This window comes from Myotis nattereri (genome assembly GCF_964212035.1).
Source record: "Myotis nattereri genome assembly, chromosome: 7".
In the NCBI taxonomy this organism is placed as follows: domain Eukaryota; kingdom Metazoa; phylum Chordata; class Mammalia; order Chiroptera; family Vespertilionidae; genus Myotis; species Myotis nattereri.
The window spans coordinates 12,783,732-12,807,624 of NC_138082.1; the positions used below are offsets into that span (position 1 = coordinate 12,783,732).

A 23,893-nucleotide genomic window follows, 5' to 3' on the forward strand; every position below is an offset into this window, starting at 1 on the left:
TGTTTTAATAAGAATGTATTGGAAGCAATTTCATCAATAATGGAAGATCCAATTACTGGTCTTCTGGATTAAGGCATTCTTTTAATGTGAGACTTTAATGCTGGAATGGGAAGTTCAAACATTGCCAATGAAACCTCTGACTAATTAAATGATTATAGCCTAAAGGGAAGGGCAACCAAGGCCCCATCATTAATCTTCCCACGAATAGCCTCTATATGTGACAAATAGATGGAAAAGTGTAAGAAGTTATTTGGGGGGGAAAATCAGGTTCAACTTTTAAATTAAAAAGTAAAGGAAGTATATCTGTTTGAAGCCCTTTTCAGCTTTTGCGGAAGGAATGGTTATATTTAAGCATGCAGTGGTAACCCAGCTGGTGTGGCTCAGTGATTGAGCATTGACCTATGAACCAGGAGGCCATAGTTCAATTCCCAGTCAGGGCGCATGCCCGAGAGTTGTGGGATAAATCCCCAGTGGGAGGCATGCAGGAAGCAGCTGATCAGTGATTCTCTCTTATCTCTCTCTCCCTCTCCCTTCCTCTCTGAAATCAATAAAATATATATATTTTTTAAAAGAGAATGCAATGGTGGATTGAAGCAAATGAACTGTGCTGGGCCTTCACTTACCCACATGTTTAGGGTAACAGTCATAGTAATTACCATCAGTGTTTTATGAGCATATACCATGTGACAGGCATTCTTGTATCCTTGTCTTATCCCCATTTTACAGATCACAAAACTGAGGCTTAGAGAGTCAGTAACTCAAGAAATAAGTAGCAGAGTGGGGCGTGTTGGGATTTCCCACAGCCTCTCCTCTAATCACTCTCTGTGAACCACTACTCTCTGGACTGTTTTATTCTCTATTATCTTATTCACGAACCTTGTAAGGAACCAGCAGCAGTTCCAGCCCGAGTGCAGGGGCAGGAATCTAAGTCTGAGTCAGAGAAATTGAGGTTCACATCCAAACAGTCGTCCAGGAAGGACTTTCTGTTTCACCGGTGAAGTGAGCCTTCGTAGCTGGAAGGCTGGTGCAGTGGTTTCTCAGTCTTTTAAGAATCTGTTTTGTAGTGACCCCTCTCCACCTACACAGGACCTCTGAACTCCCCTCTCCTCACATTTTTAATACCCACGGGAGAACTGGTGGCACGACTCCTTTAAATCTTTAATCTTGGTGTGTGTCCATTCTCTCATAACACTGTTTTCTGAGATGGCATGGAGTAGTGGATGTGTCTGAGGGTGGGTGGGGCCAGGAGACATGACCCTGAAATTCCCCTTTATATAAGGAAGTCTTCTGGGACCAAGTCAAGGCAGTCCCCTTCATTTGAGAATAGAAGAATGTTCAAAAGTGTTATAACATCTTTTTAAAAAATGATTACAGCCTGGCCAGTGTGCTCAGTGGTTGAGCATCCATCCATGAACCAGGAGATTACGGTTCAATTCTCAGTCAGAGTATATGCTCAGGTTGTGGGCTTAATCCCCAGTAGGAGGCATATAAGAGGCAGCCGATTGATGATTCTTTCATTGTTGATGTTTCTATCTCCCTCTCCCTCTCCTTTCCTCTCTCAAAATAAATTTTTAAAAAGATTACAATCATATTTCTTTAGGAGGCCTTTATTTTAAGGTAATATTTGGCACATGGAACTTACAGTATATTTTTATTATGCCGCCTATTTTTGACACGGAAGATCCCTCTTTTCACACCTTGATAACTGTTGCATCATTTATTATGAGAAGTGTGTGTATGTCAGGTTCATATTTCTGATGGTGAGATAAGTTTATCAGGATCTCAGAGAACATGGTCACTGGGCATGGAAATCATAGGTTACAAAATAAAGCCTTCTTGCTAAGTGTTGGAAGATGTATTCCTTGGCCTGAGCACCTAGCCTACGCTGGCCTGAAAGTCACTGAGCAGTCGTACTCAGATCAGTTCTGTAGATGCTCAAAGTGGGACAAGTAAACACTCAAATTTGGACAAAGTCCACCCCATGACTGATAACACGGGGTATTCATAGATCACTCTCTCAGACAATTGCTTAAACTCAGCCACAGCCAATATCATATCAGCTACAGATGAAAACGTGAGGAGTGATCATATTTTAGGATGACTTCAGTGGGATAGAATGACTGAGATTTTTTTATTGTGACTAATTATTTACTTTATACTATCCCTTCAAAGAGACCTTTTCTTTTAGTGGGAGCCTAGAAAAAATATTTGGGTGAATAATTAGGCTAAAAATAGATGGTGAATCTTCCCATTCTAAAAGCTATGGAATTCCCAATGCAATGTGAATCTCAGCTGGAATTGGTGAGGTTAGGAGTACAAAAGATGGATTGAATATAACATTTTATTGTACATCATGAAATCTGTGTGTGGCAGGGTACTTTTTTCCAAAGGTTCTGTTGCAATTGAGTGCTGATGCCCATCAATTGACATAAGAATCCCTCCTGCAACCAGTAACCTTGACGTCTCCTTAGAAGCCTTCTGACACATAAAGGAAATGTGAGCCCTGGTCAAGGTCCATATCAGATTCCCCTTTCAGTTGGAGATTCAGTTCCATCAGATCAATGAACTTGTAAATCCTCGTAGAAATCTTCCTGAATTTGGATTCTCCTCTTTACCATCAGTCTCTCTTCCACTGCTACATCCTGTTTACTCCTTGGGAATAAATATAAACACTTGTTTCAAGCCTGAAAACCCCTGAGTCCACATTACAACCTAGGACTCAACCACCCTTTTTGCCTTTAGTTTTACTATGTACTGCATCCAAGAGTGCCACATTGTTATTGGGACCAACATCAGTTGATGCTTCTAATTTGTGATGTCTATTTATACCAAATGAATCTTATATACTAGAAGCCTGGTGCACGACATTCATGCACTGTGGGGGAAAGGGTCCCTCAGCCCAGCCTGCGCCCTCATGCGGGCAGTCAGATATCCCCCGAGGGGTCCTTAGTGCTGCTGCGGAGGCAGGAGAGGCTTCTGCTATCACCACTGTGCTCACCAGCCATGAGCCCGGCTTCTGGCTGAGTGACGCTCCCAGCACTGACCACCAGGGGGCAGCTCCTGCATTGAGCGTCTGCCCCTTGGTGGTCAGTGCGCATCATAATGACGAGTCATTCTGCCATTTGGTCAATTTGCATATTAGCCTTTTATTATGTAGGATTTGTATAACCCATGGGCACAGACAATAGTGTGGTAGGCTTGGTTGGGGGGGTGGGGAGAGAATAGGGAAGGGGGAGGGGGTCAATGGGGAAATAAAAGGGGACATCTGTAATACTTTCAACAATAAGTATACATTTTTGAAAAAACAAAGTGAATTCATTGCTGGCTCTATTAATCCTACAAAGTCCATGAATCCTTAATGTTCAGTGTTCTTCGAATGAGCAGCAATGTATTTGTTCCTTCTCAAATATAACTTCTCGCTAAGCTTCAGATGAGCTCCTTTTAGATAACATGCCTTCTCTCTTGGATGATTTATTCACTTTCATGTTCCCTGGAATTTATTGCTAGAGGTTGATGTGAATACTTACAGTTTGGGTTCCAATATAATCTCCTGGATGGCAATTAATAAATAAAAGATGGTTACTATTGTCAACAGAAGGATGAGGCTTTCTCAGACACTTTCATCTCCGTGTTTTCACCAAACTTCATATCAAACATCCCTAAGGCTTGATGGTGTAAAATATTTTCTGTAAACTCCAAAGCTTTTACTGTTGCTTCAGTACCCCAAGACTCCATGTTGCTTTTTTGTTTTCTTGTCAGAAATGACCTTACTCGATTTCTGCTTATTCAACTTACCTTCCTTCCTGTGAATATAAGAAACATCTCCCTTTCTGGATTTAGTAGGAATGTATTCTCAGTATTTATGACTTGCAAGTAGTACCTGAAATTTGTCCCTGAAATCTATTGGGATTTTGTTTTTTGCTTAGTCTCATCTCTGTTGCATTTATTGGGGATGCATTATCACTCCATGAAATGCGGTGTTTATTGTCATCATGTGTATTATTCAAAGTGCAAAATTGCCTCTTGAAAGTTAATGATGAAACTGTAAAAATATATCCAATTTTGCAGTTTGCCTGCTTGACTAGGCTCGGGGCTAATCTAAACTAATGCTCTTCTTTTAGAGACGAGGAATCTGGAGGCCACTTGAAGTAGCTTGGCCATCATCAGGAAGAAAGCAGAGACCAAATGGCATTAGGCAGTGTGATGCGGAAAGGGTGGAGTTAGGCTGCCGCAGGACAGCGCCCAGTTCTGACACTTCAGTGTGTAACTTTGGGCCAAGTATTTCACTGCTCTGTGCCTCAGTTTCCTCATCTGTAATGGGACGAACAGTAGTGCAGTAGCACAACTATTAGGCTTATAGTAAGGTAGTACAGGCAAAGCACTTAGAACAGGACTATGCATCCTTAGCTGTCAGCATTATTGTAATTATTTTGACTATTTTTAATATATTCAGAACTTATGAAAGGTGTGTGTTGTTTTTTAATGTTATGTGTGTTTATGTAGGCATTTCATCTTTGTATAAGCATTACATCTTTTGTATTCTTTGCATTATTTAGTGCTGTGTGAAGCAATTAGTATTAAAGGTGGGCACAGTAAAAGAGCAAAGATACTGATCATAGTTCAGAGAGCCTTATTGTGCGCTGGGCACTGAAGTGTGGGTACTTTATGTACACACCCCTGAACATGCACGCCATCTATAGCTACTGAAAACCTGCAAAGGAGTTTATTTCCAGTAATGCCAGTGTAGCCTGGTCATCTTAATCTCCTTCGTAACTGGAATGGATCGTGAGCCCTGGCCCTGGTGGCAAAGAGCCCTGATAGGATTCTTTCCATCTGCAAAGTGAGCCTGTGCCGCTGGTATTTGTGTAGCCTCCCCCTGTTGTGGACAACGGGGAGCCTGGCTGTGGGAGGGAATGAGGGAAAGGAGGCAGATACCGGGCAAGGCAAACAGTACAAATGAAAAATAGTGTCTATCAGAACACAAATTATTAAAACCTCTTTAGGTATTGCTTATTTCTTTTTGGAATATTATATTACATAAAAAAGCTGCCCCTTTGTAAATACCCAAATAGAAATAATTTGTAACCATAAGCATTCACACAGAAAAGTTATTTTCCTTCTCGCTTTGCTTTATTTATCTAGAGACTAAATAAATTGTATTCACCATGCACTAATAGCCACCAGAGTAAGGTAAAGTATTTAATCTCAAAAATTGCAATCGCTTTAGTGTTCTTTGATTTCTGTGTGTAGGGTACTTAATAATTATAAAAGCAGTGATGGATGTAATAAAAGCTACAGGGTATGGGGGTGCTCGAGATGGGTGCTGGAGAACAGCATCCTTTAGGTTGGGCGCTCTGTGTAGGTATATGTGACAGAGTGCGTGTGTGCATAGGCACATACAGTCATGTACACACTCTCACACATGGAATCTCTGCAGACCGCTATAACCTTTCAAATGTATGTATATATATGTGTGCGTGTGCCTATGCACATATATACACATACATGTTTATTTCTATATATGATACCATTTTAAATCTTCCCACAACTTGATACAAAAGAAACTAAGGCTCGAAGGAGTCGAGCCACTTGCTCACAATCACAGCAAGAGGCAAAGCCGGGGTTGATCCCCAGCTGCCACCCGCTTAGCGCCCCTTTTGTAAGATGCCCAAACAGAGAGATCTTTGGAACAGCAGACCTTGCCAGGTCACCACCCTGCTCGTAGGAAAGGGGTGACCGTTTGCCTTTCTCTTCCAGAGTCTCCCAGCAAGGACTTCGGCCCCACTCTGGGACTGAAAAAGTCCAGCTCCCTGGAGAGCCTGCAGACGGCGGTGGCCGAGGTGCGCAAGACCGAGCTCCCGTTCCACCGGCCCCGGCCGCACATGGTCCGCGGCCGCGGCTGCAACGAGAGCTTCCGCGCGGCCATCGACAAGTCCTACGACGGCCCCGAGGACCTGGACGGTAGGGCCATGCCTCCTGCAAGGGCTCCTTCATCCCGTCATTACCCACGAATCGCGGGCGAGAGCGTGTGCTTAACTGCGGAGGAAACTGACTTAAGGATCCCAATTATAGTTTCGATATTAAAAGTAATTCATTTCCCTGATATGTTTTGCCCTTTGGCTTAACGAACATGAGATTGCATAAGGCAGCGTGCAATTTATTCTACTGCGCAGACGCGAAAGAAATGTTCGCTGTCACTTTCCTGCGAGGACCAACTGGCAGTCCCCCTGAAGGCGGGAGCGCTCCGGCTGCGCTTCTTGACATTCTTATTGGAGCCATTAGAAACAGCAGCAACACCCCCCCCCCCCCCCATCGACTGCATTAATGGGGTGGAAGCAGCCGGGTTATCTTGTGCTCAAAAGCCTCTCCTGGGAATAACTCCCCCTGCTTGTTGCCCAGCATGTGCTCTTTCTGAGCCGATCAAGGTGAACAAGCTGGCCCTCAGAGAGAGGCTGCTTTCCCGTGCATCAAGCCTTTCCTACTCACCTCCCACTCCTGCACCAAACCAGATGTAGGTGGTTGTCTCTTCAAAGGGTACCAGTGGCCCCTGGAAGGGTAGGCCTGCAGGGCGCTTTTATTCATTCTTCTGCGTCCTGCATTTTAACTTTTCTTGGGACGCTAACACGGAGTGCCCCTGACCATGTGTGTTGATATTTTGTCTCTGCACAGACGGGTTGTCTGATAGGAGCTCTCACTCTGGCCACGGAGCCCTGAACTGTGACTCGGCCCCTCCCGGGAACTCTGAGCCGGAGGACCTGGAGAATAAAGCCAGGAAAGCCAAAAAGACGAAAGAGAAGGAGAAGAAGAAGGAAAAGGGCAAAGCGAAAGGCAAGGAGAAGAAGCAGAAGGAGGAGAGTGAAGATCCAGAAAGGAAGATAAAGAGGAAGGGGCTTGGTGCCATGCTGAGGTAGGGCCTTGCTTTGAAGGCTAACTTGGTTTTGGTTTTCATTTGTTCGTTTGTTCGTATCCCGTGGTGAAATCACCCATGTGTGTGCATTTAGCGGCATGCATACAACTTTAAACTGAGAACGCGCTTGCTCCTTTTCTGCGGATGCAGAAGGAGACTTCTTGGGTGGCTCAGAAACTCATGGTGATGACAGGAAGCTATTCTATATCTGTTGTCAAAGACGTGGGCAATTCCCGCAGCCCTCGGTCCCAAAGTGCTATGCGGATAAAGTAAATGTGAGTCCTAACTGTGACCTTTAGGACAATCTCTTTGAATAAAGAAGACTGACCAGATGAACCACACCCCCCTCCCTAGAGGCTGGCATACCTGCTCTCCTGACACGTGTGAGACCAGGTCTCATGTGCAATTGCTCCGTTGACTAGGCATGGTCGCAGGTCCAGTCCGAAAACAACCCCTGCATTTGGGTTGGTGTCAGGACCACACCTGCTTCTCAGTCTGCAGCTAGAGATGAGGAGAGGAGGAGGGGGGTCCTGGGGGAGGGGGAGGGAAAGGCACTATTACAACAAGGATAGGGGTTTACTTAACTGGTTGTACCTGGTATAACGGAGCTGTTGGGTGCCCTTTTGTGGGCCACTTTTGTGCATTTTTCAGGGAGCTCCCTACTGCACCAATAGTGACATAGGAGTTTCATTTTCTCACTGACTTCCTGAGGCCCTCTGACCTCAGACCACACAGCCCTGGGGCCTCCTCCTCACCCCAGCTTGTCCACCACAGTCCGAGATGGCCGTAGCCTAACTTCCTCTACAGCATCCACTCTGCTCACTGGACAGGTGATCTCTTGTGCCTCCAAATGCCAGAAGTACAGTCTGTTCAGCGGTCCCTTTCCTCTACACCCTGCTCCAGGATGCCCATCCAGCCTGGCACCCTCAAAATTCTCTAGGGCAGACTCAGGCATGGCTCTGCCTCCCCAACTCGAAGGCCACGTGCCAAACTCTCCCTGGAATGCTCTCATGCTGGGGAAGATCAGCAAATGTTTGCAAGTCACCAAGCACATCTGTAGGAAGTGGGATGACCGTCTCCTTTCATGCAGTTGCCTTCACATTCTCAGAGGGGATTTCTGCAACCTCCCCATTAATTTTGTTGGTGTGAGAGATGGAAACGCCCCTGTTCATTACTTCCCTTGATCACAGAAAACCTCTCTTTCTCTCAGTCTCTACCCTCTGCCCCATGGTCTGAAGGTGAGTGATAGGAGGGGATAGGTGATGAATCACTTTGGCCTTCATATTAAACCCTTAGGAGAGCTCTCTCTTAGCGATGCTGAGTGGTATTTGTCATCAGATGTTCTCAGTGTCTGGATCTTGAACTGAAATTTCTCACAGATACGGAAAATTTCATTTGAATTTTGTTATTCATATACATATCCTAAGTATCCTCTCTGTTCAATCGTTTATATATGATAGTTTTCCATATGGAAAATAGTGCAATAATCAAATAATAACAATAATAAACTCTGTGTTTCACATACTCATAAACTCCTATACATGACATTTAGGGGACACAAATAATACTGATTGATACCAGTAGACAAATCTCCCAAATATGAAGGAAATGGATTCTCTCTGAAGAACCTCTAGAACGGAACACAGACCTGCCAACCCCTTAATTTCAGCCTGTTTTTGTTGTTTAAGCCACTAAGTTTGTCATACTTTCTTACAGCATCAATAGAAAACTAATATAATTATCATCATAATTATTACTATTTCTTTAATGTCATAGTAATTGATCAGGAAAAAAATTCTATAGAGGCTTAACTAGAGTCGTCTATAAATATAAAAAACTCTCAGAGCTTCCCATTTTCTAGAATATTACTATATTAAGCCTTAACTTGATATTTTACTTCAGATGATTGGATTCGGCAGGTTCACACTCCATTGCCCATAACACAGAGCCGGCTTCTCTTGTTGTTCAATATGTGCTATATTTTCCTCTGTTAGAAATCACAGGGCCTCCTAGATCCTTCAGACATCTAGCAACTCAGGGTTTGTTCCTTTCTACTATTTGAGTAAAAATTAAGATCTGAAAGGTGGTGTTTGATTTTATCTCTGGTGTAAAAATAGCAACTGCTGTTTTCCATAGCCTTTTGCATGTGAGTGTGTGAGCATATTGGAGCTCCTGCTACATGCACATTCCCAACAACAAAGAACACAAAAGCTGTTACCATTAGCCAAGAGATTTTGCCTTAATTCTCATCTGTTGCTCAGATGCTATTGACTTAGTTTCTTTCTTATTTAAAAAAGATTGATTGCTTTAAGGTTCTCTAGGAGTTAGATGTGTGGTTTAAATATGTATTATTTTTTCCATTAGCTTTTTTCACAGACACTTTCCCAAACCTAGGGCTTTAATGTAGGTTGTGTACTTGCACCATGTACGGTGGCTCCTGGCCAAGGGCCTGAGTGAGGACTGAAATTCTGCTTCCTTCTGCTCACCACGCCTTGCATCGTGGAAGGCAAATATGTTGGCCGTGGCTATGCTTGTAAAAATGGTTGTGTTGTATGCTTTTCTGATATTGGCTGATCCACTCCTCTTGGTGATATGTAGGAAGTGGTACAGTGCAGCTGATTAATTAATTTAACCTACTCCTGATCCTTTTGAAAAATTGTGGCGGATCTCATTAATTCATGTCTTTGCATGTGTTGTCTGGGCCCAGGATGCTTATTCTGTGATGATTTCAGAATGACCTTGCAGATTCAGCCATGGCTTGCTTACACAGGCCATAAATTACCATGGAAAAATAGGCAGGGCTGGAACCCACCCACGTTGCTAGTTTCCCTGTATCCTGTTTGCCTGCTGTTGAAAGAGAACCTTAGGGGTTCAAACCGCTTAGATTCCTCCATTATGTGTTTGGTGTCCTTTAGGCATTGTACTCTTTATGGCACTGCCCTGTGGCCTGTGGCTCTTTGTAGCCAAAGAGTGAATGAAGCTCAAACCTCTCAATAGACACGCCCATTGCTATCAGCCTTAAGCCACCTTCCTGGGGTCTACCAGATACTTCCTAAGCACTGAAGAGAAATATCCTTTGACTAACAAAATCTTGCCTGTCTAGAATGAAAAACCCAGGAATCAGTGTCTGATTTCTCAATTATTTAATAACCTTGTCAATCTTTATATTCTTTAAACTGAATTCTGCCTTAGATTTGTGTTTAAAATCCATTCTTTTATATCATAGCTGCTGTTTTATCTTCTTCAAATTATAGGCCACTCACTTCAAGAGCCTTTGAATTATCAACTGAATGGAAAACCTTGATATTGTTGATCAAGTACCTTTTTCTGTATATTTTTGTGTGATTTTGTTCTCAAAAGAATTGTGCCTAGTGAACTCCATTTTAATGGATTAACTGAGAACAAAGTGTAAAATGTGTCAATAGAGATTTCATCTCTGCTTTTAAATTTTGTTTGCCCTTATTTGTTTGATTAACAACATATATTGAATGCCTACTCATTGCCAAGCACATTAATAATTATTCTTCAGCTGTTCAACTCTATTAAAGGCCTGCTTTGCATCAGGCAGTGTTCTAGACACTAGGCATAAGCAATGAAATCCCTACTTTTATGGTATATTTTTTGTCATAGTGAAGGAAGGAGAAATAAAACTTTTAAGTTTCTTGAGTTTAAAACAAAAATAAGGAAAATATTGCATAACCATGAGAACTACTTACAACAATGCATTTCCCAGGAAGTGGTGAGCCATTTGCCTAGGAGACCTCTGGGAGAAAGCAGGCCCTTGTCCGCTCAAGGGGATTAGCAGTCATTTGATTCTGTGCCACGCACGGCTCTTGCAGAACTTACATTCCAGTGATGGGGAGAGAGTCAGCAATTAACTCAAAATAGTTGAGATGATTTCAGATTGTAGTAGGTGCTATGAAGAGGGTAAGAAGTCAGAAGGGACAGCGTCATCTCACCCTTTGTAACTGTCTTAGCAGGTAACCGAGTGCATCTGCCCAGGCCACGCTGAATTTTTAGCAGATATGTTATCAGAACTTTGCACACTGTGGTACTGATGCCAAATCACTGTATGCTTGCTTTTTTAAAAAAATTGTCTGTTACATATTAGTATGGGGTGGTTATTTTTAAACCAGCTTCACATGAAGCCATTACAAAAAGCTAAGTGTAAAAATTGTGTCTGTTTCAGTATACAAAGCCCTTTTATACCTGAAGTAAACGTTCTGAAGAAATGTGGTCTTTAATCTAAATAGTGAGCTTGGTTTGCGGCTATTTGCATCAACTCTATTCCTCCTAGCCCATCAGTTGAATATTCTTTATTGAAACTTCTTAACTGAGCCAATGTATGTATGCCTTAAGGTTCAGAGTCTACACAGCAAATCATAAATCATGAGCCCTGATGACAAAGGTATTTTTAAAAATCTAGAGGCATCAGCTTTTTATTTCTAAGCTTTGCAAATCTAAAGCATCTATGTTCATTTGATTTATACTAAAATATACTATATACCTTATTGAAATTAGGGCAAATCTATATGATGGCACTATACTGTGAGTTTTTGAAAAGAACACTCCTACACATACACACACTCACTCTCACCCTCCTCTTCCTCCTCCTCCACCACCACAAACAACAACACAGACATCACCACCGCCAAATTCATACCTAACCTAGTTAAATATCTGTCCCTTATGAGCTCTGAGTACTTCAATCTCCAGACTTTCATTAATCCCTTTGAATCTCAGTCTACTCATCAGTGAATTGGGGATAACAACACATTCTCTCAGAGTTATTGTGATGTTTAAGTTCAACAACTTATGTAAAGCAAGCTGTCAGCCTGACTTGCTAGGCTTTACTTCCTGTCTCTTTCCCCAGGGCCCCATCCCAGATAGCCGAACATCAGTTATTGCCTTTGACTTGATGCCCATTCAATTTCCATTTCAATTCCCCCCCCCCCAATCACTATTTTGTATTTCAGATGAGCATGCTGTTTTTTCTTTAGCCTGGATAATTTTGCATAGCAAACTATAATAAGTAATGACAGGTAAAATCATTCAATCATTTATACTTTATAAGCTTTGCCTGCCCCTTTCTCAATGGAACTGGGAACTATTTTCAGAGGTTATCTAATCACTTGATGGTGCTGAGTAGACATAGAAAATGAACTCAAATAGAGAAACAGGTGGGGTTTTTTTTCTCTTTTTTTGTTTCTTTATGTATTTCAGATCAGAATGTATAACTGGGTTTTGAACTTAAGGTTCTTAATGCATGGCTCATAGTTATTTCATGGGGCTGCCTTGGAAGTTGTCTGGTAATACATTACCCATAAAGATACATTTTGACTTGGTTTTTAAATTAGGTTAGATAGAGACTGAATACTCCAGGGAGTATGACATCTGTCATACATCTCCCCTCTTTACCTTGATCCCATGATGGCAGTTACAGGTCTCGTGTACAATAAATGTAATGTGGCCGTGCCTGTCATTACCTCTTTCTAGATAGTGGTTGTAAAATGTCTGGGTATCCCTTCAACTTTATGGGTATGAAGTGTAACCCAGCTAATGTAGCCAGGCCATGAAATTTTTACAGTCATTTCCCCAAAGGCAAAAGGCCATCAACAGGCTAGAGCTGAGGTACTTTGCTTCATGAAGTAGAGGCCAGTTTGAAACATGAAATTTCAGATGAAAAATGAAAGCCAAAGTAGGGCAATGCTTTTAATTCAGGTTCAGGCTGGATATAGAAATACATTGAATACAGAGAGCCTTGCAAATCAGGGTAAAATGGCTGCGTATTTTGAGCCTGAGAGAAATATATGACTTTGGCAAAAAAATAATAATTTGCATTGTCGAAGGCTGCTGTGAGTACAGCCAGTCATCCTCCCTGCTTTCTGTGATTGCAGAGGAAAAGAAATAGACACTAAAACAAAGGCAGAATTTTGTTGGGTTCATTTTTTGTCTCTTTGGTAACTGAATTTTCCCACCTCACAGTTTATCTTAAATTATTTACTTTCTCTTTTACATTAGGAGCCATCCATATTTTGTTTCTTCATTTTGTTAATTTACCAATTTTCCTTTGAGCAAAGTGCCCTAGCAGTTTTAATTTTTCTTTCGAGTTGGGAAGAGCTGTGACCCACCCCCCCCCCTCTTTTTTTTCATTATTATTATCACAGGTCCAGGCTTAGAATGCTACATTTTATGAGCAGTGGTGTTGAGCCCATAATAGAATTGCAAAGTAGAGAGTGTAATATACCGATATCGACTTCCATTAAACCCAGTGGTGTGATAGCTGATAACGTTTATATATTTATGTATTCTACATCCTAGCTTTTGTTCATTTGCAACTAAGCACCAGAGAGGACAATTAGCACCCTAATAGGAATACATTGTGAACAGGAGAGCATGAAGCAGAGACTGTGAGTGCCTGTGGGAAGAGGACAAGGGCTATAAAACCATGGACACAGATGCAAGGATGGGAACTAGAAAGTATAGATTACATTGGGATCAAACAAATGCAGGCTCGTTTGGTTGGCATTTATTTCCTAACTAAAAGAAGCCCCCGAAACAGATGGGCTGCTCCTCAGATGGGCTGAGTACACAGACAAATGAGCTGTGGCAGTGCCCACCACCCAGAGTTTGTGTGGTGTCTGACTTCACTCACTTCTCTTTTAGATTTTGCAAATCTCTTTCATGGTCTCTCAGTAGAAAACAGCTAGCTTCTGTTTGGTTTGGTTTGCTTTTGTTAATCCTCACCCAAGGATATTTTTCCTATTGATTTTTAGAGAGAATAGAAGGAAGGGATGGGGAGAGGGGAGATAGAGAGAAACATCCATGTGAGAGAGACATTGATTGGTTGCCTCCTGCCCTGACTGGTGCTGGGGATCAAACCTGCAACCCAGGTACGTGCCCTTGACCAGGAATTGAATCTGAGACCCTTGTGTATGGGCCAATCCTCTAACCACTGAACACACCAGCCAGGGCTCATATCTACTTTTTAAAATAACAATTTTATTGATATATAATTTACGTACTACCCCAATTCACTGATTTGTAGTGTACAATTCAGTGGTTTCTAATAGAGTCACAGAGTTGGACAACCATCACCACAATTAATTTAGAACATTTTTATAACCCCCAAGAGAAACATTGTACCCATTAGCGTACATTCCTTATTTCCATTACCCTCCACACCCATGGCCCTGCCCTAGGCAACCACCAATCTGCAGGCTGTCTCTGTGGATTTGCCTATTCTGGACATTTCATATAAAAGAAATTATGTAATATGTGGTCTTTTATGACTGAATTATTTCTCCTAGATTTGCCTATTCTGGACATTTCATATAAAAGAAATTATGTAATATGTGGTCTTTTATGACTGAATTATTTCACCTAGCATAGTGCTTTCAAAGTTCAGCTATTTTGTAGTGTATTTCAGTAATTCATTGCTTTTTATTGCTGCATAATATCCCATTGTATGCATATTTCACATTTTGTTTATCCATTGATGGACATTTAGACATATTTCCAGTTGTTTACTATTATGAGTAATGCTGCTATGAACATTCTTTTATAAGTTTGGGCATATATCTTGGGACCATTGGATATATGTCATGAGAAATTTATGTGTCTGACTTTAAAAAATTGTTTTGATTATAGTTGACATACAATATTATACTAGTTTCAGATGTACAAGATAGTGACACCTACAAAGTGCTCACCCAATAAGTCTAGCACCCATCAGACACCATACATAGTTATAATACTAGAGGCCTAGTGCATGAAATTTATGCCTGGTGTGGAGGGGTCCCTCAGCCCGGCCTGCACCCTCTCACAGTCTGGACCCCTCACTCCTTACCGCCTGCCTGCTCACTGCTCCTTACTGCTCGGCTCGCAGCTCCTGGCTGAGCAGCAGCTTCTGGTTGAGCGGCACTTCCCTGTGGGAGCACACTGACCACCAGGGGGTAGCTCCTGCATTGAGTGTCTGCACCCTGGTGGTCAGTGCAAGTCATAGTGGCAGTGGTTCTTCTGCTCGGTCGATTTGCATATTAGCCTTTTATTATATGGCATTATTGACTGTATTCCCTGTGCTGTGCTTTGCATCCCCATGACTATCTTTATAACTGACAGTTAGTACTTACTTTTTTTTTCAGCTGTCAAACATGTCTGCAAATGTTTGTTTACCATTCTGTTTTTTAATGTGTTGGAGGGGCGAGGGGCATAGATGGAGTTAATTAGTGTAAAAATGGATAGGTAGCTTGTTTTCAAAATCATTTTAAAATCAGATTGCTCTCCATCAGCTTCCCTCCCTGCGTATATAATCTTGATTGCTTTGGAGCTCTGTTTATGGCTGTCCAAAGCAACATGGTTTTCTCATACATATCACAGTGAACATGATCACGTAGACTATCAGCTGAAAGGCTTATTTGTTTAATTAAGGTTCTCTTCTCCTTTTCATAAGTGTGCACAGCTCCCATTAACACTGATATGGATTATGAAAGAGCACTGGAGAAGAATAGACCCCTTTATCTCATTACTTTTCTTGGATAATGAGATGTAGATTTGTTAACAGATCAGAATAAAAGTCCAGTGGAAAAACACTGGCTTAACTTTTAGAAAAAATGTTATGCTAAAAAGAACTTTCACAGGTGCTAAAGTGGAAGATACAGATTAATAAATAAACTCTATTAGCATTTGAGGTAAAATATAATCATTTAAGATGCTGGATTAAAAAAATGCAAAAGATTTCCTAATGGACCTATTTGCATACTGATCTTAAGTAACTAATAAAACACATTAATAACAGTTTTATTCACATATATGAATACTCATAAGTTTCAAGTTGGGACTGTATTTGCCTAATTTGCTTTTTACCATATCCAGCACAATGTCATGTCCTTGTAAGATGTTTACATAATACTATTAGATAATGACATGTATAGATTTAATAATTTGCTTGAGGGGAAAAATGGAATTAGTTCTTTGTGTAGCACCTTTTCTCTGAGAATGTCCATGTAATTTACTAACATCCATCTTCAAGTTGCAGGGGAGATGGATGGGGCAGGTAGTAGTTTTACTTTGCAGATAATAATGAGTGAGACATTGAGAAGTGAACAGCCTGTCTGGAGCCAGACACTGAACTGATATAATACCAAGACCCACCTGGATCATTGCTGCTATTGTATTAGCATCTAGTAATGCATTGGCACCAGGCCTAATTCTGTGTATACTTCTCACACCCTGTAGAACCCATACTTCTTTATTTTTGCCATTCACTGGCTTTTCTTGTCCTAAGTCAACATATGAAAGAGCAATTTAATAACATGAGATGGTTCATAGCTAAGGGAAACGACTTGAATCTTTGGCATAATAACTGTAACGATTTTCCTCTGTAGAATATGAAAGAGACTTCCCAGAACAATTATGGACAGATATAAGAGGTACACAAATTGAAAAATGGATCAGAGATATACAAATATTATTGGATTGCACATCCAGGACTATTATCTCAACCATGCTAAATAATATCCACCAGGATTTTGGAGACAATCCAACTTTGCTTCTCCAGCTAGCTCCTGATCATTTCTGTATGTTGGCCCTGCCTCGCCCTTAGCTTCAACATGTCTAAAATCCAATTCATCATTCACCCATCTAAGTCACCAGCTCATCCTGACTTTCCTAGTTCTGTTTGAGGCCCTGCCAGGAATCCCATGACATCTGGGAGCCTCCTTTTTCCCATTCCCACATTCCCTCACCCGGTAATCCTGTTGATACTCACAAAATGCTATCTCTTACATCTGGGCCTTTTTTCCATTTCCACTGCCACACTCTAATCATAGGCTTTGTTATTTATAATTAGATTGTTTCAATAGACTCCTACCTGATTTTTCTCCTTTTCCCTTTCATCATTCCAGCTCATCCTAAGCATAGCTGCCAATCATTCATTCATTGTTATCAGACCTTTAATGCACACCTTCTGCACTAAAATGCAATAGAGCACAGTGGGAAAGAGGAAGTCCTCTGGAGTCATTCTCCTTAGGTTCAAATCCCAGCCCCATTTCTTTCTAGCTGTTGGTTCTTTTTTTTTTTTTAATATAGATTTTCTTATTGATTTCTGAGAGAAAGGGAGAGGGAGAGAGAGAGAGAAACATCAGTGATGAGATAAAATCATTGATTGGCTGCCTCCTGCATACCCCCACTCTATCGAGCTGGCAACCCTGGCATGTGCTCTGACTGGGAATTGAACTGTGACCTCCTGGTTCATAGATAGGTGCTCAACCACTGATGTATGCTGGCCCCGCAATCTTTAGCAACTGCTTAACTATTCTGTGTTTCGATTTCCTCTTCTGTGAAATTAGAATAATAATAGCATCTACCTAATAATGTTGCTTAGAGTGTAAATGAGATTATATCTATAGAAAATGCCTGGCACATAGCATAGTATTCTGCTCCAGGAGCTAAGATGATTCCCAATTACCTTGTAGTTCTCAAAAACCCAACTGTACTTTAGGGACATCTACGGAGCTTGTTAAAATTGAAGATCATTGAACCTTATCGTCTAAGATTCTACTTCATTAGATTTTGGTGGGGTCTGGGAATCTCGGAGAATTCTGATGCAGCCAGTCCCAGGAACCCGCTATTTGGGAAATATTAACTCATAAAGTTCAAACTATTTAGTTTGGTATTTAATGCTCTCTATATTTTTACACCAATTCATTTTTGTATCACTGTTTTTTACTGTTCATTTCTGCATACACAACCAGTCTAACCAGATTACTATTACCCAGAACACGCTTTGTGAGGCCCTAAGATGGCACCCACCCATGCACAAAAACGCCAAGATGACCTCCCTCCTCTCTGCTCCCTCCTCTTCTCTCTTCCCCTCCCTCCCCTCTCTCTCTTTGCAGTCCTGTTAGGCTTCTGAAACCCACCCTCAGCCCTATCTCCTTTAGGAATCTTTTGACCCCCATTACTGTCTTTCTCATCAAAACTCTTATAGCCTTTGTCTTCTCATTTACTGCTTCCCATAGGGCCGGCTTGGGTTTTAGTGTGGTTTTTACATGTCTGTCTCATATCCTTAGTGAGGTTGTAAATTCCTTTAAGCAAAGGGACCTCCTCACAATGCTTTTTAGTGTGGGCCCTTAATAAGCTTTTGTTGATTGACTAACTGGCTTATACGGTGTGCTAATTGGAATAGACTTATTTGGATATTAAAGTGTTGTGCCCTTTAGTCATTCGAGAAAACAGTATTAAAAATAATGAAAACAGTGGAAGTGATTCAAAAACAAGAAAGAGGGTTAACTGCATTGGGAGTTAATTATTATTAATGTTTTAATTTCTGCTTGAAGAAAAGGTTGAAGGATGAGTTAACTGGTAGTAGTAACCAGCTGTTACCCATCTCCACTGAGGACAGTGCTAGAGAAAATGGGCCAAAATCATGATCAGGGGGAAAAAATGAGGTTATATATAAAAAAAGAGATAGTTGTTAAGCACTGGAATGAGGTTTGTGAACAGGTTGTGGAATTGACCTCCCTAAAGTACTTTAAAAGTAGGAAGGATAAATATCATTGAAAATGATATGAAAAATGTGTCAGCCAGTTCATTTCTTGAATATCTATTAAATGCTCCTCTGGGGAAGCCAAGAAAGAATATACAATATGAACCCTTCACTTAAGCTCACTATCTAATTAAGATGACCCATAAATAGGAGATTATTAGCAATGAAAGTAGGGTTTACAGTTAAAATCTAAATTGTGAGGTTGTGACCATAATTGTGGTTGCAATTCAGATGTATCCCCTCTAAGTACTCTCTCCCTCTGCACCCCTAAAAAATCCACTCCAGGCATGTTTTAAATAAATGAATTTTCAACAACTTTCCAAGCTGCTTTTCTAGGTTGAGTAGAGTATCCCCAATCTTTTCTGAAATAATTTATTCAATATTATTGGGCAAGCAACTGCTAATTACATGAAAAGTATCTGTATATATAAAAAGCCAGCAACCAGAATGCCATAATGACCAGAACGACGGTCATTCATAGTATGAACGACGGTCATACTATGACGCCCACTGTGGCCAGCAAACCAGCCAGTGAACCGGTGGATCAAGGGGTGGGGCCCCTCCCCATGGCCGGCCACGCCCCCAATTACCCCCACAATTGGGGGCGGGGCCCACGGCCAATTGCCCACAGCTCCTCCCCCTAGCCAGCCAGGCCCTGACAGGCCAATCGGGGTAGGCCAGCTGGCCAACCTCCTTCTGTCTCTTCCTCCCAACAGGCCTTCCCTGATCCACCCCAATTGGGGTCAGGCCGGCTGGACCCCACCCATGCATAAATTCATGCACTGGGCCTCTAGTGTTGTGATAAGAATACAACCTATATTTTATTACTTTTTTTCTGACATCTTCTTTCATTCACTCCACAAATATTGATTGATTGCCTAATAAGTGGCAATCCTGATGCTCAGTTCAAAGATATCCACAATAAACAAGTCAGATGTGTTCTCATGTTACCTGTAACCTTTCCTCAAAACGTGGTGGGGCATAGATGTTCTAATATTAAGGTGACATAAAATTGACTAAGCTCCTTTTAAGTAACCAGAACATCCCTGACTTCATAAAACTATGGTTAAGCCACTTGTAGCATAGTTGGTAAAGATACTGAATAGTAAGATGTCTTGATATGTAAACTCAGCTGTGTAACTGCCTTCTTGAATGGATGTTTTTCTTTGCCTGGGAAATTCGTACTTTGTATACACTTGCAGTAGGTAGATAAATTGTCTTTATGGTCACCAACTATTTGGCCATCGGCTAGAAATGGTTCTAGTGTAGATGTGTCTGTAGATTAAAATAGATAAGGGTTAGTTATCTAAAAAGTCCATTTCACAAGTGAAATGACACTGAATTGAGGGAAATCACCCAGACTATTAACATTTAACTTGCCAAAATCAAAAATTTAACTAGAGGCATATATGACAACTTTGGCTTTTAAACATACAGGGGTGGGGCAAAAGTAGGTTTATAATTGTGGGTACATGAAACAGTTTATTCTTGTAATTATTATTATTATTATTATTATTATTATTATTATTATAAACCTACTTCTTCCCACCCCTTTATTCATACTCAGCATGTCCTTTGGTCTGCAGTAGGGTAACCTTCTTATCCTGAGTTAAGCACTGAGAATTCCATGCCCAGAGAAGCTCCTCAATTGTAAATAAATCAGGACAGTTAGTCACCCTAGTACTCCCAGGGTGATTAGTCCTTCCCTTCCCATCCTTTGTTTATGTGCTACTATATAGACATAAAATTTTGGGGAAAATTTAAAAATATTTTAAAAGTAATTATCATTTTTGATACCACAACCTTAAAAAGTCTATGATACAAACTTAAAAAGTATAATAGAATGGAAGGTATAAAAGAAAATTGAGTAAGTGAGCTCTTTTGTCATCTTAGTTTTGTGCTTGCATTCACCTGAGTTGCCATCTAGTCTCCTAATGCATTTTTGTATCTGAAAAAGCCACAAAGCTCCAAAAATCAAAGTAGAAATGTCTCAGCAGAGAATGACTAAAAGCAGCACCCCAATTGCCAACAAAAGAATCCTTTAAAATAATATATAATTTAAAACTCAAGAAAGAGAGAGCAAGAGGCACATCAACCAGAAATAACGGTGTGACTCTGATTACAGACAAAATCACCAGTGAGCAGTAAAAACCCTAATTCTGGGGCTTTTCATATTAGTTTCTCCCATTGATGGGTTTCTCCCTCCCCAGGGACTATACTTTTTCACTTTAAATTTGAACTCTAGTCAATGTATAGTAGAAAATCAATATCATAGATTTGTTCTGCTTTCCTTCTGCCTCCTGGAATTTTCAGAGTATGTGAAGGAAAAGCTTTTATGATGAAGATGGACTGTAAAATGAAAGGGGAGGCTTTGACCAATTTCCTAGAACTCTGACCCAAACATTCTTCCCCAGACTACGATGCCGTCTCCAGGTCTCTGTCAGGCCTCCCTTATTCCCATTCTACTAGGGTATTTAATGTCTAGAGGCATATGATTACTGACACACTTTTGTAAAGACTCTTTGGCAAGTTAATTGGCACTTGCTATCAGAATAGTTTTCCTATTTATCCTATCTTGTCCCCTTAATTTTGTTTTTCAATTACAGTGTATTTCCCTATATTGTGACTTGAGGGGAAGGAAGTGAAGGAAGAAACTCATATGCATGCGCGTGCACAAGGCGCACGCGCATACACACACACACACACACACACACTCACGAGCGTGCGTGTGTAAAGTAATAAAAAAAAAAATCTAGGCATTTATACAGATGCTAATGCTTCCATTGTTAAAAACAAGCAAAGTGCCCAAGGAATTGTTGCAACAAATGCAGAAGTGGGGGCATGGTAGGTCATTCTCATTCCTTCAGGCTGACTGAACTCCTTCCCCTGACAGGGAGAATCCTTTGATCAGCCTTCTCACTCATCTCATCCAGCATCTTCCTGGTCTCAACATGCTCGGGCCACACTTCATGGAAAAGGCCCTGGCCAGGTCTGATTACTCTAGACTTGCCTGAGAGCTGGTCAGGATCATCTTGGTATTTTCCACGGGTTTTGTAACCACCTGGAGTACAAGAATCATGTCTTTTGAATAGTGTGTTCTCCCTAGTACCTCTGCCTCTTTACCTCCTTTTTCCTGACACTGCCACCTCCTCATATCTTCTCATAATTGTAACCCAATTTTCTGGCCCCTCTTGGTCCTAGTTTTTTAACTAAACACAGAGATAGAATTATTATCAGCAGTCTCTCCTCTGACCCTGGTTAGCTTTGTATACATTCTCTTCACATTTGACAACTGGCACCCCAACTACAGAACTCAATAAACCTGTGGAGCTCGGAGCAATCGCGACTCAACCAAATATTACCTCCCTAACATGCTGGTTTCTACTCTGAGGTCTGTTTGGTAGAATTGCATAGAACCCACAGTCCCATGTAGTCCCCACTTTAAACCCCATTAATCTTAGGCTAGAGCACTGTTATAGTAGAACTTATTTCTGATAGGTCACACCCAGTACACTGGCTCTGGCTCCATCTCCAGCCCCATAAGTTTAGTTACAGGACATTTTTTCTTGAGCCTCATGTATCTTACCTGACTTTAAAGTATTTATCTGTCACTTGCTCTCCTCACTACCATGGCCTGTCTTGCTGATGAAATATGCCTGAAGGGACCACTTCTAAACTAGCTAGCTGTCCTCAGTAAGTCAGACTCTATGCCTTTGTGTGAATTCTCTAGCCATCACCCATCCTAGTTAGTGGGTCTCTATCGAATTCCCATTCCCAGTGGTCCTATGGTGTTGGGAATATCTGACTACAATTTGCTGTTGCTTACTTCTTGGGCCATAGTATGCATTCAGCAATGGATTGCTGAGCTAATTCTTGATTCCAAGAAATCCATTTTAGAAAGAGTAGCTAACAATTAGTTTGTACTTGAAATTGCTTTCATTGACTAATGTGACTTTTAAATGGCAACTTATATTTTTTCTCGTGTGTGTGTATGTGTGTGTGTTTGGGGGGGGGGGGGCGGGGGTGTTTAATCCAACTCATTCATCTGGAAAAAAACTCAAGTATTAATCCCAAAAGAAATAAGTCCTTTGAACAATAGAATCTATAACAGAAGGAATGCTCTTAATTTTGGAAATACAGGTTAAAACCTACTGTGCAGCTCTGCTCTCCAGTTTTGCATTTTTAGTGTTAAACTTTAAATCTAACTATCATGTTTTATTCCACAAGTGATGCATCAGCATAAAGAGAAATAGTGGTGGGTGATAGGATGTAATAGAAATTCTAATAAGCTGTTTAACAATAATATGGCAGGCAGATACCATTTTAATCAGTATTGTCATTAACAACTATCAATAGAGAAGATAAAATGTTCTTGTCTTTGTGAATTATGATTTATGACTGGCACGGCAGTCACACTGAAGCATATTTATTTTACAATGTGGAGACATTGATTAAATGCACATGGCATCTCAAATACAGTTGACATTTTAAGTCAAAATTATTACAGACATGCAGCCATTCATTTAAGCTGTTGCTTTAAAAATGTGTCTCAACTGATTGTTAATGGAAGAAAGTCTAGCTGGGCCAATATTTCAATAAGTTGATCCTGTATTTTGCTGGCATACACAGCCTAGGGGGGAAGAAGCCTCCTCTGTTAGGCAGTCTTAAAATTTTGCTCTATCTGGTGGATAGGCCACCAGATGAAAATAGTCCCTTATGTGTATACACACAGGATTCTAGACTGCTCAGAAAGCATTCTCCTACTAGGATAAAATTATTTTTTGCTTCTCTTTTCAGAATTCTCACTCCTCTCTCTGCCAATCTTACCTTTTAGCCTATGAACCTACTTAAGGAAGTAAGTCTTAAATAATTGATGACAGCTGTGGTTGAAACATTACTATCGTTTAGGGATGATGGTTTTTGTAATGTATATTACTGCATCTTGCCAATAGACCAGTGACTTTAAACAATGTAAGTGTTTGAGTATTGATTGTTGATTTACAAGATTGAGGCCAATACTAATTGTGTCTGAGAGCATACTTATGTACCATGTGTATAAATTCTTTGATCTCTTTTCCCATTTATGTCTTTTTAACTCAGAACTTACTTAGATTTTTAAAATCTTTTTATTATGAAATAATTTTAGACTTGTAGAAAAGTTACAAAAAAAATAGTACAAAACCTTTCATCCAGATTCCTCAGATGTTAACATTTTACCCATTAGCTCAAGCATTTTCTCTGTTTTTATTTCCCTCCAGATGGATGTGTGTGTATATTTGCATGCATGCTTGCGTAATTTGTCCAAATTCTTTGAGAATATTTTCAAACCTGATGACCTTTTACCCCTAAACTTACTTTGAAGTTGGGACTGCATCATTGTGTCATTTTTATCCTGTATTTGGGAAAAGTAAAGAGCTGGCCTCAAGTTATCCTCAAAT

General features: G+C 40.8%; 1 protein-coding gene across 1 annotated transcript in view; it reads left to right on the forward strand.

The window, feature by feature from the left end:
* The window catches only part of PARD3B (par-3 family cell polarity regulator beta), a 907,405-nt gene that overhangs the window by 627,064 nt on the left and 256,448 nt on the right, over positions 1–23,893 (forward strand). The window contains exons 17-18 of the mRNA XM_081095604.1: positions 5,758–5,961; positions 6,670–6,907. Coding sequence (XP_080951730.1) covers positions 5,758–5,961; positions 6,670–6,907 — 442 coding nt within the window. The remainder of the gene's footprint in view (positions 1–5,757; positions 5,962–6,669; positions 6,908–23,893) is intronic.